The 21,950-nt window shown below is 47.1% G+C and overlaps 1 protein-coding gene across 5 annotated transcripts in view; it reads right to left on the bottom strand.

Annotated features, from left to right (window-relative positions):
* The window catches only part of RALGAPA2 (Ral GTPase activating protein catalytic subunit alpha 2), a 1,651,508-nt gene that overhangs the window by 788,523 nt on the left and 841,035 nt on the right, over window positions 1-21,950 (bottom strand). For all 5 annotated transcript variants that reach the window (XM_069234346.1, XM_069234347.1, XM_069234343.1 and 2 more), the window contains 2 exons: window positions 19,450-19,643; window positions 17,433-17,531 (listed from right to left, as the gene is read on the bottom strand). In XM_069234346.1, the coding sequence (XP_069090447.1) occupies window positions 17,433-17,531; window positions 19,450-19,643 (293 nt within the window). The remainder of the gene's footprint in view (window positions 1-17,432; window positions 17,532-19,449; window positions 19,644-21,950) is intronic.

A 21,950-nucleotide genomic window follows, 5' to 3' on the forward strand; every position in this document is an offset into this window, starting at 1 on the left:
GAGGCGTCAGACTGGATCCAGAGGATATTTTGTGAGCAGTACCCCTGTGCACGAGTACGTGTTGTCAATCGGCTCAGTGTACGTCATCTGCACTGACCACACTGCTGTGTATAACTAGGACCCTGAAAAGGATACAGCCCTGTCCTGGGAAATCCGTTCACATAGTGGGAAGGAAGGGTGGGTCGGTAAGGAATCTGCAGCTAGATAGAGGCTCTACCATTTAAGGCCTTACCGAACGTAAGTAACTTGTTCATCTGATAGAGACTTCTAGCAACAGACTCCTTACCTTAGAATACATACTAAAGCAATATCAACCTCGGAGGTGGGTCTGCAGACCAATTTCTGACGAGAAAGTCCTGCAGGACCGAAAGGGCAAAATGCCTGTCACAAAATACCGGACTGTCTAAACAATAATGTTTCGTAAACATGGGCAGGGAGGCCCATCTTGCTGCTTAGCAGATATCCAAGACCTGCACTCTGTGGGCTAATGCAGTGGTTTCAGCTTTGGCTCTGGTGGAATGAGCACGCAAGCCCTCAGTGGGTTGTTTCCTGGTCAATGCGTAGTAGATTTTAATGAAGAGCATGACCCATATGGAGGTGGTCCTTTACTGTACAGCACAACTCCTTTTAGCTCGGCATACCCCACGAACAGCTAATCATTCACCTGGAACTCCCACGTGTGGTCAAGGTAGAATAACAACGATCGCTTGGGGTCCAGACGAAGAAGACGCTCCTCATCTTTGAAAGGGTGAGGTGGAGTTTAGAAAGTATGTATGGATTAACCTACATGGAAGGGCTTGACAAAATTTGGAAGAAAGGAGGACCACGTGTGAGGCACCACTTTGTCAAGATGAATAGATAAATAGGGCGGCTTAAATGACAAGGCCTGAAGCTCACTAACTCATCAGGGAAGATGTTCTACTCATGAGGAAAGCCGTTTTGATGGTGAGCAACCGCAGGAAACAACTGTGAAGTGGCTCAAAGGAAGCAAACATTGAGAATGTGAGAACCAGACTCAAGTTCCACTGAGGCATGATAAAGGAAGGAGGAAAAAGATTAACTAAACCTTTCAAGAACCTATGTACAATGGATTTGAAAAGAGAAGGCTGATAAGGTAATCTGAGAAACACAGAGACAGCAGAAAGATAACCTTTAAGAATGCCCGGAGCAAAGTCCTGCTGGACAAGAGATAGAATGAAAAGAAGACCTTTCTGTTAGAACATTAGGCCATAAATTCTTCCCAACAGCAGGCATATACCATCTTGGTGGAGGAACACCTGGCTGCCAAGATACCATCACAAACTTCAGGAGGAAGGTCGAAGGCTGTCAGCTGCCTCCACTAAATCTCCATTCAAGAAGGTGGAGGCTGCACCGGTTTGAGTAGAGAACCCTCCCTTGCTGCTCCAACAGAAGATCCTCCTGAGGGGGCAGCCAGATCGGAGGATCGATGGCCATGCTCAGTAGCTTGGGATACCAGACTCTGTGCCAAGCCCGGAGCCAAAAGAACACCTTGGGCCTGGTCGTTCTTGATCTTCTCAAGAACTCTGGGCAGAAGTGATAAAGGTGGAAAGGCGAACAGGAGGTCTGAGCTCCGCTTGAGACGAAAAGCATCTGAGTGAAAGCCACCTTGGAAACTCCAGCACGCAAAACTGCTGACATTGCTCCTTCTTGGTGGCGGTGAACAAATCTAACCAAGGTTCTCCCCTTGCTGAGAGAGACTTTGCACCACCTCCGGATAAAGACACCATTCGTAATCCACTAGGCATTGTCAACTGAGTTTTTCTGCCCTGGCATTCAGAGAACCTGCCAGATGTTGAAACACCAAGGCTATGCCCTGATGTTCCAGCCATATTCAGAGACATAGAGCCCCTTGGTAATGGGTCCATGACTCCAGCCCGCCCGGTTTGTTGCAGTACCACATGGCACTGTAGGAAAGTACCCTCTTTTTGTCATAGTTACCCCAACTTTTTCATTGTGCTATGACTGTTTTTACTGGGACCCTCCTTACCAGGACCCTACTGATTGTGCTCTCTCCCTCCAGGTGTGGTTGTCTAGGACCTTTCTGCATTCCACAACTGGCATAATGGTGTCCCCTTATAAGTCCCTAGTATATGGTACTTAGGTACCCATGGCATTGGGACACCAGGGGTTCCCCAAGGCTGCAGCATATATTATGCCACACATGGGAACCCATGCAAAATGTGTCTGCAGGCCTGCCATTGCAGCATGTGCGAAAAGGTGCATGTACCCTTTCACCACAGGTCACTGTAAGTCACCCCTATGGTAGGCCCTCACAGCCCAGAGGGCAGGGTCCATGTCTGTGTGTGTGAGGGTAGCCCCCGCATGAGCAGAGGTGCCCCTACAAACTCCAGTCCCACTGCAATGGACTTCATGAGTGTGGGGAAGCCTTTTTACCCATGTACCGGTTTGCTTTGAAGGGCATATTTGGTGCCCTCCTTGCATTATCCAGTTTGCACCAGGTCCCTGCTCGGCACAAAACTGGATAAAGGAAAGGGGAGTGACCACTCCCCTATCCATCACCACCCCAGGTGTGGTGCCCAGAGCTCCTCTAGGGGGCCACTTGATTCTGCCATCTTGAAACCAAGATGTGGAGAGGCCTCAGGGAGCATCTGAGTGGCCAGGTAAGGCAGGTGACGTCAGAGACCCCTCCTAATAGGTGCCCACCGTGCAAGGTGACCAAACCCCCTTTTAGGGCTATTTAGGGACTCCCTTGTGGGTGAGTCCCCAGGTTCGACGTGCAAGTCTCCACCAGGACTCCTCTGCATCATTTACTTCTGCCCATGGCCACTGGAACCGCAACTGGACACTTCAGGAACTGACGAGACTGCAACTCCTGAGACGACCTTGCCTTGTACATTGTTTCACTGGCTCCTTCCTGCAACATTTCCCTGACTATACAGGGAGTGCAGAATTATTAGGCAAATGAGTATTTTGACCACATCATCCTCTTTATGCATGTTGTCTTACTCGAAAGCCTACTACCAATTAAGCATATTAGGTGATGTGCATCTCTGTAATGAGAAGGGGTGTGGTCTAATGACATCAACACCCTATATCAGGTGTGCATAATAATTAGGCAACTTCCTTTCCTTTGGCAAAATGGGTCAAAAGAAGGACTTGACAGGCTCAGAAAAGTCAAAAATAGTGAGATATCTTGCAGAGGGATGCAGCACTCTTAAAATTGCAAAGCTTCTGAAGCGTGATCATCGAACAATCAAGCGTTTCATTCAAAATAGTCAACAGGGTCGCAAGAAGCGTGTGGAAAAACCAAGGCGCAAAATAACTGCCCATGAACTGAGAAAAGTCAAGCGTGCAGCTGCCACGATGCCACTTGCCACCAGTTTGGCCATATTTCAGAGCTGCAACATCACTGGAGTGCCCAAAAGCACAAGGTGTGCAATACTCAGAGACATGGCCAAGGTAAGAAAGGCTGAAAGACGACCACCACTGAACAAGACACACAAGCTGAAACGTCAAGACTGGGCCAAGAAATATCTCAAGACTGATTTTTCTAAGGTTTTATGGACTGATGAAATGAGAGTGAGTCTTGATGGGCCAGATGGATGGGCCCGTGGCTGGATTGGTAAAGGGCAGAGAGCTCCAGTCCGACTCAGACGCCAGGAAGGTGGAGGTGGAGTACTGGTTTGGGCTGGTATCATCAAAGATGAGCTTGTGGGGCCTTTTCGGGTTGAGGATGGAGTCAAGCTCAACTCCCAGTCCTACTGCCAGTTCCTGGAAGACACCTTCTTCAAGCAGTGGTACAGGAAGAAGTCTGCATCCTTCAAGAAAAACATGATTTTCATGCAGGACAATGCTCCATCACACGCGTCCAAGTACTCCACAGCGTGGCTGGCAAGAAAGGGTATAAAAGAAGGAAATCTAATGACATGGCCTCCTTGTTCACCTGATCTGAACCCCATTGAGAACCTGTGGTCCATCATCAAATGTGAGATTTACAAGGAGGGAAAACAGTACACCTCTCTGAACAGTGTCTGGGAGGCTGTGGTTGCTGCTGCACGCAATGTTGATGGTGAACAGATCAAAACACTGACAGAATCCATGGATGGCAGGCTTTTGAGTGTCCTTGCAAAGAAAGGTGGCTATATTGGTCACTGATTTGTTTTTGTTTTGTTTTTGAATGTCAGAAATGTATATTTGTGAATGTTGAGATGTTATATTGGTTTCACTGGTAATAATAAATAATTGAAATGGGTATATATTTTTTTTTTGTTAAGTTGCCTAATAATTATGCACAGTAATAGTCACCTGCACACACAGATATCCCCCTAACATAGCTAAAACTAAAAACAAACTAAAAACTACTTCCAAAAATATTCAGCTTTGATATTAATGAGTTTTTTGGGTTCATTGAGAACATGGTTGTTGTTCAATAATAAAATTAATCCTCAAAAATACAACTTGCCTAATAATTCTGCACTCCCTGTACATCCTCTGGGGTTGGCAAGACTCCAGCTGCACTAGGAAACCAGCAGGAATCTCTCTTGAAGTGAAGGAGTTACTCCCCTGCATCTGCAGGCACCTACAGCAACGACGACCGGCTGCATGGATCTGCTCTCCTCTGGAACCGTGTGGATCCTGCATCACAGGTGGTGGTCTGGAGTGGTCCCATTGGTCCTCTCTGCCCTCTGTCCAACTTGGGAGACGGTGAGCCCTTGCATCTCCCTGCAGGACAGCACCCCTGTGCACAGCGACTCTTTCAGCAACCAAGGTTTGTTGATTCCTGCTCCAAGGGATGTTCAGGCTCAGAGTAGCACCGGCCTCCAGCACTTCATCCTGCCAAGGACAGTCTCCTCTCTGATGCTCCAACGATGTGGGATTTCTCTCCAGATGTGATGATTGGGCCTTACTGCAACTTACTGTGCCTGCTGCCAGTGGGTTGCCTGTGGGGCTGCGACTGCTTCTGCAGGCTTTCCCGGCTGCTGAGGGTTAGCCCGGACTCACTTCCAAGGGTAGAGTCCACTGGACCTTGCAGGTCCTCTTCAGCCTCGCAACTCTCCTTTCACCATTTGCCACGGTTTGGTGGTGGTTCTCCTAAAACACTGACCATCTGCGACCAGACAACCGATGTAGGACACCATCAGCACCGCTCCAAGGACTCCTCTTCAGCTCCTGGGCTCCACAGCTGGTCTCCTTCCCCCGTCGACCTGGATCTCCATCCACAGAAGGGTGGATAGTGGCTCCTGCCCAGAATCGATACTCCATTGTGAACTGGACTCTGTCCCCTTCTATTGCAGGTCCTCTTCTTCCAGAATCCACATTTGGTTTCCTCTGGTCTGGTCCTTTTCTTGCACAATCCATTCTCTAAGTCCTCTTGTTAGTCCTTGGAAAGAGCAGGTACTTGCCTCTGCTCTCCTGGTCTCTGGGGGTCATTCAGGCACTCACCTCTTGGAGTACCTAGTTCTTCCAGCTACCCTCTAACTACTCTCCATATCCTTGAGTGGGGGACTTCACTTCGCATTCCACTCTTTTAGTATATGGTTTGGTCCTCCCCTAGGGCCCTATTTTTCACTAATTCTTGCCAATGCTTGTTGTTTCTTGTGCCAATTCCTAATTATTACTGTATGTGTGTGTGTGTGTAGTTCCCTACAGTTGGGGGACTGCCTATAAGTAATCTAGTGTGGTGTTACTGTAACAAAGTACCTTTATTTTTGTAATACTGTGTGGTTTCTTTCATGTGTGATAAATTACTGTGTGACTATTGTGGTATTGCATAAGCTTTGCATGTCTCCTAGATAAGTCTTGGCTGCTCATCCACAGCTACCTCTAGAGAGCCCTGGCTTCCTAGACACAGCCTACATTCACTAATAGGAGTTGCTGGACCTGGCATAAGGTGCCAACACCATAGGTGTCCACCAGACACCAGGCCAGCTTCCTACAAACACTTGAACAAACTCTCCCATGACGGAGGGTATAAAGGCTTTCAATGCCAGTCAGTTTGCTCTGAGCTCCAGCAAGTTGATGTGAAGTCCAGATTCCGCCAGAGACCAGAATCCGCTAATCTTCACCTCTCCCAGTTGGCCGCCCCATACCAGCAGTGATGCATCTGTAACCACTGTAAGATCTGGCTGGGGAAGGGAGAGGTATCTATCACTGAACCAATCGTGGTTCGCTAGCCACCACTGTAGATCTTTCAAAAGTTCCCTCCAAGAGTCCTGAAAATGTCAGAGAGATTCCCCTCATGCTGTGTCCATTGGAAATTCAGGTCCCACTTTAGAGCCGGCATATTGCAACGTGCATTTGTTCCCAGCAGGATACAGGAACCCATGAGTCCCAACAGCCTCAGAGTCTGTCTCACCTAAACCCAGGATAGAGACTGAAACATTGGTATCATAGCCCGAACACCCTGGACTCGGCACTCGCCCCATCTACCCAGATGAGCTGTAACCACCGCCATCACCTTGGTAAACACCAGAGGGGCTTTGGTGAGGCCAAAATGGAGCACAGCAAACTGAAAATGTTTGTGGCCAACTATGAACCATATGTTATGTCTGTGGGCAGGCAGGGTGCGAGTATTAAAATAAGAGTCCTGCAAGTCCAACGCTACCATCCAGTCTCCTGGGTCCACGGTAGACAGAACCTGAGTCAATGTGAGCATCTTGAATTTCTCCTTCTTGTGGAATTAGTTAAGGAGCCACAGGTCTACGATAGGACGAAGGCCTCCTTCTTTGGCACCAAAACGTAGCAGGAATAGCAACAATGACCTATTCCTGGGCATCAGGACCCTCGCTATGGCTCCCTTGACCTAGAGAGCTGCAACTTCCTTGCAGAGAAGAGTAAGGTGATCTTCTGTCAGCCTGTCTTGAGATGGTGGCATGGGGGAGGAGTAGTCAGGAAGGGAAGGAAGTAGCCCTCTCCGGCTAGCTGCAAAACCCACCTGATGGATGTTAAGCACTGCCAGTGGGGCAGGTGATGACGTATCCTGCCACCAACTGGGTGCCCGTGATAGTATAAGGGTAGATCAGGAGGGTTTGGAGACTGCAGGGGGAGGGAGTGGACTGATGCAACCTCCGGACGCCTGATCCTCGTAGCTTGTGGATACCACACCCTTGGCCACGCAGAGTCTGGAGGGAATGCACGGTATGGCGCCTGGGAGGTTACTGGTGCAGTTGGTAGTCACTCCTGTAGCCACGAAAGGGGCGGAAAGCAGACTAGGGATGGCGCGGGTGGAAGATTAGCCCAAGGACTGGTTCGAAGCCCAACTGTCCCTAAATCTCTTGAGCCGCGAGTCCTCTTTGCCTCCAAACAGACCGGAGCTATCGAAGGGCAGGTCTATCAAAGAAAACATGACATGCCACAAAAAGCAGTAGTATGTAATCAGGCGTGGTGCCTAATGGCCACAGTCTACTAAACCACTCTGCCTAGCGAGTCTGTCGTGTCGACTCCAAATCGACTTGTTAACTTCATTGCATCTCTCCCATCTGCTACCACTTAGGAGAGCATGGCCCGGGTTTCCTCCGGGACCGCAGGCAGCACTTCAGCAACCGTATCCCACAGTGCATGGCAGTAGCGGCCCAAAAGGCATGCGATGTACACAGACCGCAATGCCAGGCTGCTGGAAGAAAACATCATCTTCCCGAGTGTCTCCTGCCTCTTGGATTCCCTATCCGGAGCAGCTGTAGGGATTCCACCAGGGTTGACATGGGAGGTGGAAGCCTAGACCACCAGACTCTCAAGTTGTACGTGGCATTGATTTCTGACTGTCCTATGGGGGAAATTAATACAATTTTCTCATGAAATCAATGTCAACAGAGATGCATTACCAGTGAAACATAAAACATGGAGGAGTACCAATTAATGTAAGGAAAGGATTGAAAGCAATGTTGAATACCATGTTGATGAAGGAACACTTAAGGAGGTTAACAACAGGCTTAAGCAGAGGCCACATGAAACAGAGGAGTTTTTAAACGTGAAATGTCAAGTGTATAACTGATGCATTGTATGAGCTTCAAAGGAATGATAAAGTGGAGCGGTTTAATTGTCTGTTAAAGGACAGTATTATGGTGGTGCGTAAATCTGGAGGTGAATGAAAACATGCATTGAGAGAAAGGTTATGGATGTATAGTTTACACTGCATTCGGTTACTGAGGTTAGTTCCTTCAAACTGCTAAAAGATAGAGATCCGGTTTCTAAATTGTACCCATGGTGGATTAAGAAAAAACAGGTGGGTGATGTTCAAATTCTGGATAACAGTAAGGTGGCCATGCGCGTGAAGGAGAAGCAAGAGAAAATGGAACGGAGGTACGATAATAAATAGAAGAACCGACAATCAATGTGGGAGATTGGATGAGAATTCTCAAGCCAGGTATTCAAGTAAAGGGGAGTTCATAGTCTGGCAAGGCAGTAAAGGTTGCTAAGGTCAACAAGAACAGTGTGGTCATACAAGACTGAAAAGTGTGGAATGTGAGAAGAGTTATGAAATGTAGAGGAGGGGTGAATGGAAGCAAAACGGAGGAAAGCCAGGACAGGGCTTTGCTCAGGATTAACAATACACCTAAGTGTCAAACTAATGATGTGGGTACGAATATTTTTATGAACCGGGCCAATGATGCACATATGGTGGGGTTGATCTGGTAAATGTGCTAACTTGTATAGACAACAGCTTAGTTGTTCATTCTCTGGCGTCAACAATTAAAAAGGCAAGCCGGGATTGACATCTGCCTGCAAAATATGAGGATTACTTATAGTATTTCTTTGTCAGTTTTTGCTGATTTTTTTATTTGAGAGTTTTAGGGAGGAAGGTGCGTTGCATCTCAATGGGTGTACCTTTAACTAGAGGACGTGTGTTTTTGTTTATGTTTGGCCTAGATTCTATAGTACAAGTTACTTCCCTTCGGTAACAAAATATCTGGTAGACATATTCTAGTTGCAGATTCCTCACCTTAGAATTTTCCCCCAGGCATCAGACTGGATCCGGAGATTTTTCTTCGAGCAATACCCTTGCGCGTCGGCAGGTGGTGTCGGTCGACTCCGCGAGCATCGTTGGCGTCGTGATGACATCGAGAGTAGTATATAGACACCACCCTCGCGCAGTGACGTCAGTTTCTTTTAATGACTTTCCACGCCAAAGAACAGAGCCGCTAAGAACACTGAGATTGGTGCGCCAGAGCTAAGGACCTGAAAGGGGGAATCCCTTCCCCTAGAAATCAGTTTGCAAGCGGGAAGGATGGGTGGGCGGTGTAAGGAAATGCCTCCTTGGCATGGATACCCCCTGACTTTTTGACTTTGCTGATGCTAAGTTATGATTTGAAAGTGTACTGAGACCCTGCTAACCAGGCCCCAGCACCAGTGTTCTTTCCCTAAACTGTACCTTTGTCTCCACAATTGGCACAACCCTGGCACTCAGGTAAGTCCCTTGTAACTGGTACCTCTGGTACCAAGGGCCCTGATGCCAGGGAAGGTCTCTATGGGCTGCAGCATGTCTTATGCCACCCTGGGGACCCCTCACTCAGTACATGCACACTGCCTCACAGCTTGTGTGTGCTGGTGGGGAGAAAATGACTAAGTCGACATGGCACTCCCCTCAGGGTGCCATGCTAACCTCACACTGCCTGTGGCATTAGTAAGTCACCCCTCTAGCAGGCCTTACAGCCCTAAAGGAGGGTGCCCTATACCACAGGTGAGGGCATATGAGCATGAGCACTATGCCCCTACAGTGTCTAAGCAAAACCTTAGACATTGTAAGTGCAGGGTAGCCATAAGAGTATATGGTCTGGGAGTTTGTCAAACACTAACTCCACAGTTCCATAATGGCTACACTGAAAACTGGGAAGTTTGGTATCAAACTTCTCAGCACAATAAATGCACACTGATGCCAGTGTGCAATTTGTTGTAACATACACCCAGAGGGCACTTTAGAGGTGCCCCCTGAATACCAACCCGACTTCCAGTGTAGGCTGACAAGTTTCTGCCAGCCTGCCACACACCAGACATGTCGCTGGTCACATGGGGAGAGTGCCTTTGTCACTCTGTGGCCAGGAACAAATCCTGTACTGGGTGGAGGTGCTTCTCACCTCCCCCTGCAGGAACTGTAACACCTGGCGGTGAGCCTCAAAGGCTCACCCCTTCTGTTACAGCACCACAGGGCATCCCAGCTAGTGGAGATGCCCGCCCCTCCGGCCACTGCTCCCTGTGCCTCTTTTGTCCCCCCCGGTGCCCTACAAAACCCTCCTGTTCTGCCCCCCGAGGACACAGGTACTTGCCTGCTGGCAGACTGGAACCGGGGCACCCCTGTTCTCCATAGGCGCCTATGTGTTTTGGGCACCTCTTTGACCTCTGCACCTGACCGGCCCTGAGCTGCTGGTGTGGTAACTTTGGGGTTGCCTTGAACCCCCAACAGTGGGCTGCCTATGCCCCAACTTTGAGACTTGTAAGTGTTTTACTTACCTTCAAAACTAACCTTCACTTACCTCCCCCAGGAACTGTTGATTTTTGCACTGTATCCACTTTTGAAATTGCCATTTTTACAAAGACTGTACATGATATTGTGTTCATTCAAAGTTCCTAAAGTATCTAAGTGAAGTACCTTGCAATTAAAGTGTTGAATGTAAATCTTGAACCTGTGGTTCTTAAAATAAATTAAGAAAATATATTTTTCAATATAAAAACCTACTGGCCTGGAGTAAGCCTTTGAGTGTGTGTTCCTCATTTATTGCCTGTGTGTGTACAACAAATGCTTATCACTACCCTCTGATAAGCCTACTGCTCGACCACACTACCACATTAGAATTATCTACTTTTGCCACTATCTTACCTCTAAGGGGAACCCTTGGACTCTGTCCACACTATTTCTTACTTTGAAATAGTATATACAGAGCCAACTTCCTACAGGCAGTAAGGAATCTGCAACTAGAATATGTCTCTACCAGATATTTCGTTACCAAAGGTAAGTAACTTGTACATCTGATAGAGACTTCTAGTTGCCGATTCCTTACCTTAGAATAGATACCCAAGCAATGCCATCCTCAGTGATGGGCTGCGAACCAAGATCATACTAGGAAGTCCTGCAGGACCGAACGACCAAACTAGCCGTCCCGACGGACCTGACTGTCCAGGCAGTAGTGCTTAGTAAATGTGTGCAGGGACGCCCACGTAGCTGCCTGGCAGATATCCAGGACAGGAACTCCGCGTGCTAATGCAGTGGAGGCAGCAATTGCTCTGTTAGAATGAGCACGCAAGCCCTCAGGGGTTTGCTACTTGGCAAAGGCATAGCACATTTTGATGCAAAGAAGCACCCATCGAGAGATGGTACGCTTTTGCACCGCCTTCCTTTTTTTCGCACCCACATACCCAATGAAGAGTTGATCGTCCACCCGGAAATCTTTAGTACGAGTGAGGTAGAACGCCAACGCTCTTTTTGGGTCCAGATGGTGGAGTCTCTCCTCCTCATGGGAAGGATGTGGGGGTGCGTAGAAAGTAGGCAGAGTGATGGACTGGCCTACATGAAAGGGTGTAACCACCTTACGAAGGAAGGCAGCCCTAGTGTGCAACACGACTGTCAGGGTGCACAGACAAGTATGGAGGTTTTGAGGAAAGGGCCTGAAGCTCACTCACCCTGCGAGCAGAGGTGATAGTGAAGTACAAGATTAAGGTCCCACTGAGGCATGATAAATGGAGTGGGAGGAAATAAATGGGTGATCCCTTTAAGGAATCTACTCACAATAGGAGATTTAAAGAGTGAGGGCTGACCAGGTAGCCCAAGAAAGGCTGAAATGGCAGATAACTACCCTTTAAGGGTGCCCAAAGCAGAGCCCTGCTGGGCCAAAGAAAGAATGAACAGAAGAACCTCAGATAGAGGGGCGGAAAGGGGATCAACAGATTTGCTGGTACACCACGCCACAAATGTATTCCAACGACAGGTGTATACTGTTTTGGTGAATGGATGCCTGGCTGCCAAGATAACGTTGCAGATCTCGGGTGGAAGGGCAAAAGCCATCAACTGGCGCCGCTCAATCTCCACGCATGAAGGCGGAAGTTGAACAGGTTCGGGTGGAGAACCGTCCCCTGTTGCTGCGACAGAAGAGTCAGTCTGAGTGGAGGATCGAAGGACATGCTCAATAGCTCTGGATATCATACTCTCCGTGCCCAGTCCAGAGCCACCAAGATGACTTGGGCCCGTTCGTTCCTGATTTTCTTGAGAACTCTGGGCAGAAAAGGGATAGGCGGGAAGGCATTAAGGAGGCCGGAGTTCCACTCGAGACGTAAAGCGTCTCCGAGCGAGTGCCGCCTTGGAAAATCCAACGCACACAACCGCTGATATTGTGCGTTCTCTGCGGAGGTGAACAGATCTACCCAAGGCTCTTCCCACTGCTGAAAGAGACCTTGCGCCACCTCCGGATGGAGATGCCATTCGTAATTGGCTGTGCATCGACTCACAGTCAGGAGTCAGTCTCACTGAAACCCAAGACCAAGGCCGAAAGATCGGAATTATAGCCTGAATGTCGTGGACTCGTTTTTCGGGAGGTTAAGCCCGAAACTGCACTGTGTCCAGAACTGCTCTGATAAAAGGGAGCGACTGAGAGGGTGTCAGGTGTGACTTCGGCACGTTGATAGTTAACCCCAGTGTGTGCAGGAGGTTCACCGTAGGCTGAAGGAGGGAGATGACTTTCTGGGCCGAGTCCACCTTCAACAGCCAGTCGTCGAGGTAGGGGAAGACTGAAACATCTAACCTGCGCAGATTAGCTGCAACCACCGCCATCACTTTCGTGAACACCCGAGGGGCGATGGTAGGGCCGAAGGGGAGCACGGAAAACTGAAAGTGCTTGTGACCTACCACGAATCGTAGGTAACGTCTGTGGGCAGGCAGGATGGGGATGTGGAAATAAGCGTCCTGCAAGTCCAACACTACTATCCAGTCTCCTGGGTCCAAGGCAGACAGAACCTGAGCCAGGGTGAGCATTTTGAATTTCTCCTTCTTGAGGAAGTAGTTTAGGTCCCAAAGGTCTAGGATAGGACGTAAGCCCTTGTCCTTCTTTGGTATCAGAAAGTAGCGGGAATAACAACCACAACCTCCTTCTGCCACAGGGACCTTTTCTATAGCTCCTTTGGCCAAGAGAGCTGCGACTTCCTGGCTGAGAAGCGCCAAATGATCCTCTGGAAGGTGATTGAAGGATGGTGGCATGGGTGATGGAGCAGATTCGAAAGGGAGGGAATAGCGCTTTCGAACAATCTGCAAAACCCCCTGTCCGTGGTGATATGTTCCCAGTGGGGCAGGTGATGGCGAATCCTGCCACCAACTGGACGGGAGTGAGGGGACAGACTAGGAGGGTTTAGAAGCTGCAGTGGGGGCAGAGGTGGACTGGACAGACCTCTGGTTCCCTGTCCCACGGTCATGTGAGATTCCGCGTCCTCAGCCACGCATAGGCTGACCAGCGTGCAAGGCATGGTGGCTGTGTGAGGACGCGACAGGGAGCCCCTTCTGTGGCCACGAAAGGGGCGAAAAGCGGACTGTGGTGGTCGAGGAAAGACCGAGGGACCGGGCCGTAGCCCGGGAATCTTTGAATTTCTCCAAGGCCGAGTCCACTTTGTCTCCGAAGAGACATGTGCCATCAAAGGGCATGTCCATGAGTGACTGTTGGACATCCCCCGAAAAACCAGAAGTACGTAACCAGGCGTGGCACCATAAGGCCACTGTCGTAGCAACCGATCTGCCCAGAGAGTCGGTCGTGTCCAGCCCACAACAGATTGTGAACTTTGCCGCATCTCTCACAGCTTGGGAGACAATAGCACAGGCCTCCTTCGGTATCTGCGGCAGGACTTGCGCAACCATATCCCACAAAGAGTGGGTATAGCGGCCCAAAAGGCAAGCAGTGTTCACAGACCGCAGCGCAAGACTGGAGGAACAAAACAACTTCTTGCCAAACTGTTCCAGCCTTTTGGATTCCCTATCCAGGGGTGCGGAAGGGAATGCGCCTGAAGAAGAGGAAGCCTGGATAACAAGACTCTCAGGCATGGGGTATTGGGACAGGAATTTAGGGTCATTCGGAGTGGGACGATGGCGGAGTGCGATACTCCTATTCACAGGAGCCCCGGTGTTGGGTTTGGACTACATACCCAAAAGCACTTCATTAAAAGGCAAAAGAGGTTCTGAAGTAGAAGCCCCAGGCTGAAATACCTCCGTCAGGAGATTAGACCTGACCTCAACAGTGGGAAGCTCAAGACCAAGGACCTCATCTGCCCTACTGACCGCCATCCCATAAGTTGCTCTCTCGCCATAGCCACAGTAGGAGGAGACAGCATGCCAGTGTCAGGAGAAGTATCCAGACCACTGGCTTCACCAAAGTCCTGAGCTCAGTCCATAGTATGGTCATCCTGGTATTTATTAGGGTCCAGGGACTCCTCCAATTCCTCCTCATATTCGTACCCATAAGAAAAAGGGTCCGAATCCAACCTGCGGCGAATAAGCCCCATCGAAGCCACTCCGACTCCGTGTCGTCAGGGATAAGAATGTGGTCGACGTCGATAGTGGGCACCACCGACGTCGGAGCGTTGATAATCGACCCGGCGCCGGGGAAGATCTCAAGGATGCGGCCGGTGCGGATCCACGCATGGATCCGGAGTTGACCTTGATGGCCGTGGCCAGGGCTGAAGCCGCCGGTGCGGAACCCAAAGGCCCCTCAGCCGAACCCCTTGAGCCCGAAGGCGCTGTATCAGGGTCGGCCTGCCCAAATATGAGGCACATGGCCTCATAAAACTCTAAGTTGGGCGGGGGAGCTCCAGCTCCGGGCAACTGGGGGAAGCGCGGAGCCGACCCAGCTGCAGGCTCCGAGCATGGAGGCCTAGTGTGTGGATGCTCTTTCCGCGTTGCGTCGGCCGAGCGACAGGGCGAAGTCGGAGAGCAATGGGACTTCTTCGACTTCTTCTTACCTTGACCCGAGGATTTAGAAGAAGACGAGTGGTGATGACTCTGCAACCGATCTCGAGACCTTACTCTCGAACGAGACCGGGACCTATGCGGAGTCGAGTGCTGGGCCGCCATTAGCTTTAGGGATTACTACCTCAAAGCCTTCGGGTGCATGGCCCAACACTCAGAGCACGACTTCAGGTCGTGGTCGCGCTTGAGACACCACAGATAAACCTGATGAGGATCCGTCACCGACATCGTCCGATGACCGTCCTCGCATGGCTTGAACCCGGTCTCCTGGGGCATCCTCGACGCACCAAAGTTGCACAGAAAAAAATCGACAAACCGGCCGAATTCGGCCAAAAAATAGCCAGGGTAGCTCTTCTCCGGATCATAAAGTGGTGTGGAAAGAAAAGGACTAACGCCACTGTGCGAGGGCGGCATCTATATACTACTCCCGACATCATCACGGTGACCACGACGCCAACGACGCCCGCGGAGTCGACCAACGCCACCTACCAACGCGCAAGGGTATTGCTCGAAGAAAAATCTCCGGATCCAGTCTGACGCCTGGGTGAAAATTCTAAGGTAAGGAATCTGCAACTAGAAGTCTCTATCAGATATGTTGTTTCTCTGGAGGTTCTGGGATGTTAGCTAGAGAGGGCAGATGGCAGCAGATGTGCTTGCATTTAGACGTGCAGTAAGGTATTGCACTAATACAGCATTTTACTTGTTAGACTCAGTGGATTTACTTTTTCACAGCAGCCCTGTTCATACTTTCGCCAGCACATTCTCCTGCCTACTGGCAGTTCACAGTGTGCTGACCTTAGTTATTCGCTTGTCTGTCTGCTTGGAGAAGCTGATGTGTTTGTAAATTTAGAGCACGAAAAAGAGATCTGTGCATCACCTATTACAAGCCCTAACATCACACCGGAAGAGTAACTGCCAATGCAGAGACAAGTAGGCCCTGTGTTATCAATCACACTGTACGCGCGACGTCAGCCAAGTTGCAGGAAATGTGACTGGAAGCTGTCAGCGGAGCTTCAAAGTCTAGCGGTAAGATTGTCTTGTGCTGTTCTAGGGTAGCCAACACTCCAGAGCGAGACTTAACAAGGAGCAGGACACTCAGTGTTTTGAGAGAGTGGCTACTGCACAGGGCGTGTGGGTAACAGGGGCGAGGGCTATCTACTTCTCTGATTACATGGATTCAAATTCATTATGACTTAAAAAGTTTAAGTGAAATAAGCACTGGCAAAGCAAACAGGCCTGGCTTACATTTTTAAGTTCTGACAAATGTTTTTTTTTAAATCATGCTGCAGTGAAAAAACAAGTTAAGAATCGGATGCTTTCTTTAAATGTTAATCTAGCAGATAAAGAATTAGGTTTCTGATGATTCAGTGTACTTTTGAGATGTAAACTGGTCCTTTATGTCTTGTAATGCAAGCATTGCACAGGGGCGACATGGTATAGTGACCAACCAAAAGAGGAAAAAATCCTCCATGTAGAGCCATAACCACCACTGTATATTTCAAAGTTAGTAATAAAAAATGTTGCAGACAGCTGCTCTATGAAAGCCAACCTAAAAAAAAGTGTCACATGTATGGTCTGGTTAACGGGTAAATGGGTCTCAAATTGGTTCTCAAAGGTGAATAATCCAGGCAGAGAGAAGAGTGGAAGGTTTGGGGGAGGTTGGGGTTTAAAAGGGGTATATGGAGAAGAAACTGAGGGCAAGAACGAGCTAAAGAATGGGACGTGCAGTAAGAAAGAGAGCAAGTCAAAAAAAGAAAGGAGAGAAAAGGTGAGAGCAAGGCAAAACACAAAAAGGAACACTGTAGAAGTGGAAGGAAGATAGCAATTATAGAGATATACATTTGTCTGTGTTGCTCAAAAAACATTTTGCACAAAAATTTACCTGCATCTCTCGAAAAAACAAGCTAATCCCCTTGCATGCACTTGCACTCATAACTATCTATTTCCAGTAACTAGGAAAAAAACACGAACATCCTGAATATTTTAAAATGTACCATTTATGGATGAGAGGCTAAAGATGTGGATGTCGACTGGATAGCTTTTATTAAAATAAATAAATAAATGAATAAACAATGTGTGTATGGGTAGATGTAAAAAAATGACTTGGCACTGGGCTGAAACACCAAAAAGCATTTAATGGGTTAAAACGCTCATATTCGTGGATGAAAACATCAACAAAATGGAAGGACATCAGGTTGGAGTTAACTGTCTACAGCAGCCCTTTGGAATCAATTTAGTTTTTGAACTAGATTTGGCAACACTGCAGAACTAAAGTGCGGCAACATGCCCACTAGGGCAATACACGTGTTTAGTGAAAGGCACAACAGATAAATGGTTCGGGTTAGTCCAACTAATATTTAAGTTGTTGCACCTTTCTGTAACTTCGAATGACTGAAGTTAATATTCTGAATACGGGCACTTTAGTTACTAACTATACCTTTGTTGTGGGTGGATTAATGCTGAATTATACTTGATTCACTCCTGGCACGCACAACCCCGGTGTGGATTTGAAGCGACTCACCTTGAACAGCCATGATGCAAACATTCGCAAAGGAGGGATCAAGACAGGAGGAGACGGGGTGGACTGATTATCCAGACTTATTGACAGATTATCTCTCGTCTGAAAAGAAAAACAACACGCTGTCCATGCACATGTTCAAGTGCTGAAGGTGAAAAAAATCACATTACAGATAACTTAGCAGTGTGAACGGTTAGTGAAAGACCAGTCTCCTCTAAATGTTTCATTTTAAAAAGATGCTTTGTTTATCCAACACATCTGAGAACAGATAAAGGCAATAACTTTAGTATAACCATCATTTCCACACCGATGTAACAGAAAACTAATGCATGCGTGCTCCCCAAGTCTGCACACTCACTAAAATGAGTTCGTTTTTACAAACAGTGACGAGTGAATACCGGGGCACTGTGTGGCTGAGTGTGAAAGAAGGCGCCATATCAAAGATGTGTACTGCGTGGGCCTAGGACACGCAATTTAAGTACACCCCAATCATACTCCGAGTGCTTTTGCACCTTCTTGCTATATCAAGTGGACTTTGCCTTTACGGATGTGCTCTACGGGGCCTCCGTGGCATGTTCCAGGCTCCGGGCTACACTGCTGACTGTATGGGGGTTCTACAGTGAGGCGTTGCTTGGGGGGGGGGGAGAGAGAAGCCGCGACACCTCCGCCTGCCCGAGCTGAAATAAAGGAACCGCTTTATACCCTTTCAACTTGCTGTGTGGTGACTCCTCGGCATGTTCCTATGATGAGAGCTGAAAAGCGCTTTAAATGTTCCTCACCCTAATTAGTTCAACCTCATCATGTAATAGGCACATAAACCCACTCTGAATTTCCCGTTATTTCGAGATAAACTTCAGGAAGCACAAATTGTGATGCTCAATAGCAGTTTTTTTTTTCAAGCTGGAATGTTGTTTCACTGCATGACACGGCTGCCCTCTGCTGGACGAGAATCGATATAGTAACAAATGGGAGAAGACAGGGAGGATAATGAGGACAACAGAAACAATAATACCGATACTAATACTAGCACCAAGAATAATAATGTTATCACCAGTGATAATAATAACCATAATAATAACAATAGTAATACTTCTCCATTTAACCAGAAGAAAACGCGAATAACACTTCCTCCCCGTACGCTTAAAGCTACTCTCGCTTTCCGCGCTCACGCACCTTAGTCTGGTCTGGCCGGGTCGATTATGTAATGACGGAGTGACCATGTTCCTTTCTTCATGAGGCTGCGCTATCCCTTCCTTGCTAGAAGACCTTATACTTCCAGTAACTTATTCATCACAACATGGTCCAAGGGTTCTGTGCGCAGCCGGTCTGCTGGAGCGGACAGATCATTTATTCGGATGTCTGTTTCAAGGTGTCACTTTAAACGAAATGGGCATTTACTTGCGGACAACTGCTATGTTTTGGAAAATCTGCTGTATACATTCGATAAAGATATCTGAATTATAAAAGAGTTCGAGTCCTGCCGGGAATGGCCCAAAGTGACTTAAAGCATCATGGTTCATCTTTGCACTCAAGCCTTGGGGATGCCCTCCAAAAAAGGCTCGGGTGCATCCACCTGTGCGAAGACGTGGCACTTCTCCCTTATGTCACTTCAGATTCCGCTGGGTGCCACTGAGGACGCCCCGAAATCCATAGGGATCCAGCCCTCTCTAACCCCTCTCACCTGTTGTCTTCCCCTTTGCATAGGTTGGCTGCAATCAGGAAAATGTGAATTCTTGCACCATCTAAGCATACATAACGTTACTGCTGGGTTCCCAAAGTATTCGGGTTCCCTTGTACTACCCAACTCTGCTATTACTGCCCCCCTCATTTTGTGTCCCCATTCGTACTACTGGCTGTGATAGCCTGTGGGTGTGCGGACCTCCACTTGCGACAGAGATGGTAGCCAGGACACCCAAATCCCAATCCAGAGTCCTCCTACGGCCTACACACGACAGGAACATCAGCCCCACTTGCAGTGCATTGCAAATTAACGAATTAATAGGATGATAACTATAAATACCTTCGCAAGCTTGTACCACAATTCATACAGATAGCTGAAAATTCTGGCGTGGATTTTAGGAGATCGGATATTGTTTACGTCTCCAAGGATTCCCAGGATGCGCCGAAACAAAACAGCAGCGGAATCAGGATGCCAGCCAGTGAGGTTCCCACCGGCTACTATACTGCAGTCATCCGCGAGGCACTCGTTGCTGTCTGGAAATGGACAACAAAAGTACACATTTCACTCTCATTCTTGACTCTGGTTTCTAACTGTTTTTTAATCATTCTTTTTTTCTGAAGCAGAAAGAAAATACATCAACCAGTCTTAAATCAAATAATAATTTACTGTTTCTTAAAGACCAGAAACTATGTAAACATCGACCCACAGTTATTCTATATATACCATATTAGCATACCAAGCAGAGCCAAAAACTTGGAGAGAGATGACCTAGGGCAGTGGTTCCTAACATGGGGGTCCACGAAGAGTTTGGAAGGGGTCCACGACTGCTTAAAAAATTAAATAACATTTACATATTAATAATAAAGTGTCAAATAAAGAAGCAAAATGTAAAAATGAAAATGTTAAAATGTTCAGTAAATGTAAAGGAATTTAAACTTGGAGGTTAAAAATGAAGTTAGCATCCTCCGATTGGATCATGGGAGCAGTGCAAGTGCATCAAACAAAATATGGTATGTTGAGTGGTCTTAATTGAAGTTAGCAAAACTCCAAAAGTCTCATTACAATCAACATTCTTATTTTGTATGTTTGTCTGTGAATATTTCATTATTTGTGTATTTGTTCGAAGCATTCTTGTTTCTGAATTGGTATGGTACTGTTTTGCAGTACAAATCATCAAAAATGCTAAGGCTGGGGTCCCTGCCTTTCAGTAATGACTCACTGGAGGTCCCCAAATTCCAATAATGATTCACTGGGGCTGCCCAGGTTCCAATCATGATTGAGTGAGGGTCCACAGAAGTTAAAAGGACAAGAACCACTGACCGGGATAACAGCACTGGAGGGGGAAGGAGGTGAATATTGTGGTTAGCGAAAGGGGATATGCCAAATACACCAGAATAATAACATGCACAGTAGTGAAAAAACAAATCGAGATGTACAATTCATAGTTTGTATTATTTTTGCTTGACATGGATTCAACTTCTTCCAATTCCTGACCGGAACATGCACTACAACAGATGATCATTTTGCTCTACATAAATGCATTATGAAAAGTTAAGTCTACAAAGAAACAAACGACATAATGCAATAACCGTTAACCCACTAATGGTTCAGTAGGTGGACAAGTTTCAATATGTCTAAGGCATTACAGTTCCACTTTACTTGTAGTAGAGCTGCATACCTCTCCAAATGCCGCCGTGTGATCACTTATTTTACAAACACTGAGTTAACAAGAGGCAATCTTTGTTATTTCTGTGGTCCATTCCCTTTACGGTTGGAATTGTCGGCCTGTTCCAATGATGTACTATACAATGTTTTAGCTACTGCATGTGAAGCCGCAACCAATGCATGTGTATGATTACTTAAACCAATAAGGTCTGTATGCAGAATGTCCAAATGTATTGAAGGTGGTATCAAAGCATTCAGACTTTGACAGTGCCACAAAACAGGAATTAGGCCAAGCCTTGATTTCTGCATCTCCAGCATGTCATCCTAGAGAAGTCCTGCCTTGTGTAGTCTCACAGGGTACCTGCACCAGAAATTACGGATTTTCAAATACGGAAATTGCAATCTAACTTCTGTAATAACTCTGCATGTGAAAATATAAAACCAGACCACTTCTTCTGTATAGTGTTTTCAAACTATGTTCTGTCATTTACATCTTAGTTTCTTCAGGACTAGAGACTAGTTAGATTTTGAGGGCACAGTATATTCCTGGTATCAGTCCCTTATCATACCAGTATTGCAATGGATGACGGACGTGTTTGTAACTATAAAACACTGAAACCAGGGTGGATACAGTGCATATACCAAACAATTACATATCAAAATGTTCATCTAACAAAAAAACAAAACAAAAAAAAAAACTATAAAAACAATTTATTATTCCATCTCGATGTTGGTAGTCAATTTCTGTATTGATAAGCAAATTCGAAGTAAGCAGCCTGACAATTAAAAAAAAAACCAGTGCTTTGTTAATGACAATTAATACCGCAAACGGACTGTTATATGACCAACTTTTAAAATGTGTAGAATGGTGTGAAATTTTTATGAAAATAAATGATGGAATAATAAATGATTATATGTTTTTGTGAGATTGAAGAACATTTCGATATGCAATTCTTCGTAATTTGCACTGTATACTCCCTGACTGTCATGTTTTGTATTGTATTTCGCAAATTGTGAACCGGTGGGATTTGTATAGCCTTTTTCAAGTTGAGGACAGCAAGGCCTTGAACTGACTTACAATTCAATTTCATACAGTTTGAAACTATGCTTAATTTACCTTTACACAAAGTGTTTTCAATAAGACTACTCAGTCATTTCTAATCATGTTCCCATTT

This window comes from Pleurodeles waltl, chromosome 5 (assembly GCF_031143425.1).
Source record: "Pleurodeles waltl isolate 20211129_DDA chromosome 5, aPleWal1.hap1.20221129, whole genome shotgun sequence".
Lineage (NCBI taxonomy): Eukaryota > Metazoa > Chordata > Amphibia > Caudata > Salamandridae > Pleurodeles > Pleurodeles waltl.